Source organism: Sinocyclocheilus grahami, unplaced genomic scaffold (genome assembly GCF_001515645.1).
Source record: "Sinocyclocheilus grahami isolate Dianchi unplaced genomic scaffold, SAMN03320097.WGS_v1.1 scaffold757.1, whole genome shotgun sequence".
Classification (NCBI taxonomy): Eukaryota; Metazoa; Chordata; class Actinopteri; order Cypriniformes; family Cyprinidae; genus Sinocyclocheilus; species Sinocyclocheilus grahami.
Genome location: NW_015505936.1, coordinates 532,104 through 539,893, shown reverse-complemented (window position 1 = coordinate 539,893; position 7,790 = coordinate 532,104). Strand labels below are relative to the sequence as shown.

The 7,790-nt window shown below is 36.7% G+C and overlaps 1 protein-coding gene across 3 annotated transcripts; it reads right to left on the bottom strand.

Annotated features, from left to right (window-relative positions):
- Positions 1 to 563: 563 nt before the first annotated feature.
- Positions 564 to 6,979, bottom strand: LOC107561098 (zinc-alpha-2-glycoprotein-like). 3 transcript variants are annotated; one of them, XM_016245451.1, is made up of 7 exons: positions 6,891 to 6,979; positions 4,174 to 4,431; positions 3,791 to 4,069; positions 3,436 to 3,717; positions 3,197 to 3,331; positions 1,331 to 1,410; positions 564 to 676 (listed from the first exon to the last, which is right to left on the bottom strand). In XM_016245451.1, the coding sequence occupies exons 1-7, from the start codon at positions 6,913 to 6,915 to the stop codon at positions 578 to 580; spliced, it is 1,158 nt and encodes a 385-aa protein (XP_016100937.1). In that variant the 5' UTR covers positions 6,916 to 6,979; the 3' UTR covers positions 564 to 577. The 3 variants fall into 3 exon arrangements, with proteins under 3 accessions (XP_016100937.1, XP_016100935.1, XP_016100936.1); XM_016245449.1 differs by lacking the exon at positions 6,891 to 6,979 and adding an exon at positions 4,894 to 5,050; XM_016245450.1 differs by lacking the exon at positions 6,891 to 6,979 and adding an exon at positions 4,894 to 5,050 and having other exon boundaries at positions 1,331 to 1,398.
- Positions 6,980 to 7,790: the final 811 nt, after the last annotated feature.

The window sequence follows — 7,790 nt, the reverse complement described above, 5'->3', positions numbered from 1 at the left end:
TCGTCTTCTTAAATTCATTTTAAACCTCTTAAATCAATTTTTTTTGTTTTTTTTTTTCAACGTTTTTAAATTCCTTGTTTTATTGTTGTGACTATTGTTTTTATTTAATTTTATGTAAAGCACTTTGAATTACCATTGTGTATGAAATGTGCTACACAAATAAACTTGCCTTGCCTTGCCTTGCCTTACATTGTAGAGAAATTAAAGTTCAATCTTTGATTGATGAAAGACTTTCTGGTGCATTTCACTTACAGCCAATAAAATTTCCAGTAGGATTTTCATTGGTCAGGTGTGGATCTCTTCTGAATGGTTGATAACTTTTGACAAAGTTTAATCCAGGAGCAAAGAGAAATAATTTCTACTTTAAAAGCATGGAGAGATCGTGATTGCACACAGTCTATGTGCACACAAGCAATATCGGAGTGAGAGGACAGGCAATAAATTTGTGTAAGTTGGGCCTATTTGAGAGCTCGCATCCAGTTTTCTGCGATTACATGACTGTGTTCTCATATTACAATAAAGTGCTCGCCATAAATGATTCAAATTATGTGGAATACCTGCAATCCCACGCAGACATTCAGTAATCGACAGGAGGCGGAGGCGGAGGCGGATGCGTGTCAAGCTCTTTGGAGAGGAGAGAGAGACGCCACTTGTATTGGTGTATATTCGGTAGACACTGTAGAAAATAAGTGATAGAACCGTGTCAGGTATTTCAGTATCAGTATCAAAATATAGATATTTATGATAACACTACCAAGTAGTTTGTTTCTCCAAACTTTGAGTCCATAAATAACGCTGAGCTCCCTCACTGTCTGATCATCTCTTCACCTGCTGCAGCTGCAGCGGCGGCTTTTCCCGGTTCAGATATCAGGGCTGTTATTGGTCCGTTTACAGATATCTTTATCGGCTACTGAAGTGCCGTCAAAGGTTTGAATATCAATTCTAATTGTGGGCATACTCGGTAACAAACTATGATTTAAAAATAACGAAGTAGATACATTTGGCTTAATTTCTCCTTAAGTACAAGTAAAAGTACAGCTTTAAAAATATACTCAAAAAAGTACAAGTACCCGAAAAAACTACTTAATTACAGTAACGTGAGTAGTTGTAATTCGTTACCTCTACCACTGCTATCTACTAGTTCAATACCCCATTAAAATGCTAAGCATTTTGCTGTCCTTGACTCAAAATGGTGGTATCAGCTTGACTTAAGCAGAATAGTCCCTGTCTTCAATGTAGTTGACAACTGCAGTCCCAAACATAAATACAAAGTTGTGGAAAAAAGAATTGTGTCTAAACAGCACTGACATTCCATTAAAAATATAATTACCTTTTGGAGAATGGGCTCCACTGAGCTTGTGGCACTGCTGTCTGATGTTTCACTACCAGTGTCTTGTCCTGTAGGAGAAACTACAATTCATTGTATAAATTAACCTGTTAAATAAGGATTCACCAACATTCCAGGCAAATAAATGATCCAGTGATGCATTTTTTTTAATCTGAAAAGCTGTTCTCACATCTTAGTGTTGGTGCTGACTATCCTCAGACAAAATATTTAGTACACATTTAACAAAGGTGAATAAATATCCAAATAGGAGTCATGTTCAGAGTCCAGAGAGTTAGTGTCTGTTTAACTGTGTCATTAATAAAAATAAATCAACAATCTGTACAGTAATTAGATATTGGATATTTCTCTTCTTCAGATGTTGATAAGTCTGTGGTTTTCAAAACTAAAGGGTGTGAGACATTTAAAAAAAATTATTTGCACTAATGTATAAATAACTATTATCTAAAACAAGGGTGTCTGCTCATTGAGGGTCAGAGTCAGGGTCGTAGGTGGGGTTTGCGGGGCCCTGGTGCAGGTTGTACCTGTGGGCCCTGTTTGAAATTGTGTAAATAGCACAAATAAATAAATAGAACAAAGATACAAATGAAATAATGTTAAAGTTTTTTCAAGTTTATAGGTATCCAGGTACCAAAACCAAATAACTAAATGTAAAATATCATTGCATAGTCTTCACTGTATAAATTAAATATAGATTAATTCTTGTTAAAACTACAAATTAATTTAGTCAAGAGCATGATGATTTTCTATCATTTAATTTCTTGGATATTTCTCTTACAAAAACACATGGATTCGATACAGAAGGCCTTTATTCACCCCCCGAGCCGTGTGAGGCATGTTTTTGTATGGATGGATGTGCTTTATTTGACTTCTTTTGGACTGTTGAACACAAAACACCCACCCACTGCCATAAAGCTTGGAATAGCCAGGACAATTTTTAATGTAACTCCAACTGGATTCGTCTGAAAGAATAAAGTTATACACACCTAGGATGCCTTGAGGTTGAGTAAAACATGGACTAATTTTCATTTTTGGGTGAACTAACCCTTCAATGCTGTATTTTATGAATGCACTGGTGAAACTCAGTACATGTTTTTGGCACCATGTCCTGAAGGTACTCCTGTGTACCATTTTGATTTACTTTAAAAATTTACATTTTCTAAGTCCTCCTAGACTGGTGGTTTGATTTTTAATTAGATCATCTTAAGACCATGCTGACAAAAAGTTATGGATTTCATGTCAATAGACACTCATTTACTGCATTAATACATTTACTGGAGTGAATACATTTACAGAGGCTGTATCTCTGCAAAGCTTTGACATACTGACACCAAACTTTATGTATGTCATTGTCACCTCACACAGAACACATCACATCAATTTAAAATTGGTCAAAAGTTTTAAACCATTAAATCATATTATAAGATTTGCATTTATGATTTAAAATTTTTTTTGTTAAATGTCTTAAAATGTCTTTAATTACTCATTGTTGCAATTACTAAGTAATTAGTAATTGCTCAGTGTCAAGCTATACTCCAAATTTAGCCTCTGGTGTGCTTGGCACCTTAATTGCTGCTTGCAGCTGTATTTTAGTAATATATTTTTCATTAAAGCAATAACTCACTCAAAATTTTAAAAATTGTCATGTTATTTCAAACCTGTATGTTGTTTTTTCCCCCAGTGGAACTCAAAAGCAGACTTTTAGGGGTAAATATTTGGGTAAATTATTCATTCTCTACACTGCTTGTCCTATGTAAAGTCACAGGAATGCTGGAGTCTATCCCAATGTCTCAATGTCTTAAAAACCAAAAACAAGAATGTGTGGATCATCCTTAATTAGTGACTACTCACCATTAATCCCTTTCTTTTTTATGATGTAAAGTTTGTAAACCACAAAAGCAACAAATGCCAGCAGAAGGAAACCTCCAATCCCTGCTGCAATCATAACTATGACAGTGTCTGGTGGGCAGTTCTGGCATTTTCCATCTATAAAAATCCACAAAATAGAGGAAAATGGAAATTCACAACTTAAATTTATTTTTAATTCATCAAGTGATGTTTCTGCATGTATGTGTAACTGCTTTGATTACCCCATTTGATGATAATTGGTTCTGTAAGGGTTCTGTGGGACACAAAACAATCATATTCTGCTTCTTCATCCTCCTGAATCTCCACACTGTTCTTTATCTGGAAGGTTTCATTAGGGTTTGGTCTGATTTCTGTGGATTTAATCTCATTTTCAGGTAGAGGTGTGCGATATTTCCTAATGGTCATCATCATGTCTTTGGCGTAGAAGCCGGTGGCCATACAGATGAGTTTCAGCTTGGTTTCATCACTGGATTTCCTTGCAAACACATGAACATCTGGAGGAGCTGAAAACACAGGAATTTGTTTATCAATCATTTGCATATAAACAACAAATATCAATACTGTACATTTACTCACAAGCTTTTCCGAGCTCCTTGTCTCCATATTCTCTGAATTTCTTGAGCCAGTCCACACACTCTTTCTCCAGGTAGCCTGCTGTGCGTTGTTTTAAGATTGGCACATTATTCCATTTCCACTTGGTTATTAAATTAGTGTCAAGTGGGGCGACCCACTGGGACTCTTTATAATCGAAAGACAGAAAGTCCTCTCCATCATAGCAGTACTCATTAATGCGTTTTGATTCATCTCCCTGCTGATCAACTTCACAACCATGTCTCCACTGAAGAACATGAAGATCTGAAATGGAGATGAATCGAAATGTTGGTAAGAAAAAAAAATTATGAAAATATAATATGATGAATTTATTTAGGTTCAAATTAAAGTGTAGGAATGTTTCTCACCTGATTCATTTTGTTTCGTGCATTTCATCAGAGAGTCGATATTCTCATCAATCCACTGTTTTTTGTTCTTTCTGCCTTCTTCCCAGTAATCCCGCATTTTCTCCATCCAGGTCTGTTTGGGAATCTTCTTCTGTTCCTCACTATTGTAATAGACAATCTGTATGTCATCTAGCAGAGCCATAGCAGTGAACTGATAGATGCCCGGCCGATAGACAGGTTTGGATAAACCCGTGTAAATGTAATACAGTGAGTGTTTCTCTGCAATGAAGAGCAATAAAATATGAATTAAACAACTATTCACTGTTTTAAATGTGATAAAATGTTACATTCCTGAAGGAGAAAACAGTTAAAACATATGAAGTCTCAAGTTTCAGCAACACAAAGAACCAAATATACTGAATCTTATCATATGGATCTAGACCTGTTCTCTGGGAGACCTAACCTAAATTTTGATCAACATGGCAGCAGCCTAGTTACCAACACCTTTATTTATTATATGTGATTTCAGATTTCAGATTTTGACTAGAATATACTGAATATTCATGGACATATTATCGACCAAACTCATACTTAGTTATAGGAGTATAGAAATATAAGTTCGCTTTCAAGTTTCCTATACAGCATGCATTTGTAATCAGATTTCAATTATGTTCTTATAAATACGTCAAATGTTCAAATTCAAAAGTTACTTTCACTTTCTTTTCTGATTGTTTCCTTTACCTGCATGAATTGAAGGCGAAGTCCTATAAAGAAGAAAAACACAAAGTAGAGCAAAGAGTTTCGCGACACGCGTGCCCATTATTTAAAAGCAATGTGTGCATTTTCTGGTGTTTACATCGTTCCTTCACGTCTGAACGCAGAAACTGCCTACGCAGAAAACCGGTTGCAAAAAAATGGCGGATGGCGTTTATGGGTTTAACCCATAGACATGTCTAATATATCTATGGTTTAACCAATAATAAAATAGATCGACGACATCATCTGTAACTGGGCGGAAGTGGTTGAAGCAAGTTTAGGCAGTCAATGTTTATTCACTGATCTATAATAAAAAATATTCAAATATGTTCAACGTTCTGAATAAATACCCAACACTTAACGAACTATAACTTTGTGGAAGAATTGTTCAGTCTTCTCAAAATGTTTACAAGGAGTTGGTGTAAGGTGAAGTCAGCAAATCTGGTACACTTTTTGGTATTACATTTATTCTACCAACACTATTTATGCTTTAAACTATTTTAAACTTATTTAAACTTTAATTCTAAACGTCTCTTGTATCTCCCACTATGTTTTTATTATTATTATTATTATTTATTTATTAATTAATTAATTAAATTGATTAATTTTATTATTCAGACTTTTTGGGATACTGCATCTGGTAATGTGAGTCACACAATTTATCTAGTTTGTGCTTAGATACAGTTTCTTACAAGAGGACATTGTACATGATCTTTTCAATAAAACAATTCTAAATTTAAAAGAATAACTAAAAAAATAGAAGAATAAAAAATAGACATGAGGATTGTTAACACATAAACACGTAATGTTGATTTAATTAAAACACTTCAACAGATATAAAGAATTAATAAAGCACAACAAACCAAAAGAATTATAACACCCCAACAGAAGAACAAAAACAAAAAAGCAAAGATTATACAAAGAATATACTGTACTTCTGTTTAATCATTTCAACAGAAGTACAATATATTATGTGTAGTATAAAAATACCACATTGCCATATGATTTGCCTGCTTGTGTGTACTGTTTTTTTTTTCCAACTGTGTGCTTGTGTATTAATGCTTTCATATTTGTTTTTATGTAGTATGTGTGTAGCATGTGCGTTTCTTTCTCTTGTCCATGCAGTTTGTGACATTTGTGCACATCATTGCATAAAATTGAGTGGCTATGCCCCTATGATTTACATTTGACTAATCAGATGTTGACATTGTTAAATTACTGTTATTACAACATTTCAAGACCACCCATTGCTATCAGTAATTTTCTTTTTAAATGAGAACTACACCAAAAGCTTATTCGTCCCATATTAGCTGATGCCCCACTTTTGCTGACATTAGACATTCATTGCTGCAGATAATTGAAGATTAGCAGACATTAATGAGTAAAAAGTACTCAGCATTTTTTAAAGGTAAAAGTGCTCAAACCTTGTTTATAAACATATTAAACTAAATATGAATAATCAGATGAGTTAGTGAAAACCGTTTCAAAACTTCACACACGTTATTATAGCTGACTGCAACGATTTTTTAATGCAAAAATAAATAAATAAATGTATACAGGCAACATTTTGTCATTTTCACCCTTATTTCGTTTTAAACCTGTTTAAGCCTGTTTTTCCAGAGTTAGAATTGATTGGTTAACGGTCCTCGTGATCTCGCTCTGATTGGTCGGACTAACGGGCCGACGTCCTCGCGCAGCGTTTTAATTCGTTTTCTCTGTCGCGTTAATCTGTTAATAGCTTTAACAGTGTAAAACTCATATATCGCCTCTAGAATAACCCCCTGAGACGATTTAATGCCGTATTATGTGGAAAAAATGTCGAGTTTAGACGTAATCTGTGAGAAGATTCACGACGCTCACGGGCTGCGGTGGGAACGCGGCGGCATTTGCGTCGCGTGCGTCGCGGAGATGATGGACAGGTCGGATGTGTCGGTAAGAGCCGTGTTATTTCGATCAATAAAAAAAACTACATTTGTATTTACCGAGTGCCGCGATGTGGCGACTCATGACTGACGACGTTCCCGCAGGCGGTGCGCAAGCGCGCGGCGCTCGTGTCCGTGATGCGCGTGGACGCGGCTCGGGAGCTGCTGTACTGCGAAGAACAACGAAGAGGACACTTCATCTCATCATTACTGAGTAACACACACTCACACACAGTCTCACTCAGACTCACACTCACTCACACACACACACACTCTCTCTCACTCACACTCTCACACACAGACACTCACACACACTCTCTCACTCACACACTCACACTCACACACACACACTCACACTCACACTCTCTCACACACACTCTCTCTCATTCACTCACACACACACACTCACACTCACACTCTCTCACACACACTCTCTCTCATTCACTCACACACACACACTCACACTCACACTCTCTCACACACACTCTCTCTCATTCACTCACACACACACACTCACACTCACACTCTCTCACACACACTCTCTCTCATTCACTCACACACACACACTCACACTCACACTCTCTCACACACACTCTCTCTCATTCACTCACACACACACACTCACACTCACACTCTCTCACACACACTCTCTCTCATTCACTCACACACACACACTCACACTCACACTCTCTCACACACACTCTCTCTCATTCACTCACACACACACACTCACACTCACACTCTCTCACACACACTCTCTCTCACTCACACTCTCACACACAGACACTCACACACACTCTCTCACTCACACACACTCTCACACACACACACACACACACTCACACACTCTCACACACAGACACTCTCACACAGTCTCTCACACACACACACAGACACACACACACTCTCTCACACACACACACACTCACACTCTCTCTCACACACACACAGACACACAGT

What these genes read in the sequence shown, in the direction of transcription:
- LOC107561098 (XM_016245449.1), bottom strand. Translation starts at nt 4,972, where the DNA reads ATGGGCACGCGTGTCGCGAAACTCTTTGCTCTACTTTGTGTTTTTCTT. An exon ending in CAAGGAGCTCGGAAAAGCTT is followed by an intron (nt 3,718 to 3,790) that starts GTGAGTAAATGT and finishes CTGTGTTTTCAG; the next exon opens with CTCCTCCAGATGTTCATGTG. An exon ending in ACCAATTATCATCAAATGGG is followed by an intron (nt 3,332 to 3,435) that starts GTAATCAAAGCA and finishes GGATTTTTATAG; the next exon opens with ATGGAAAATGCCAGAACTGC.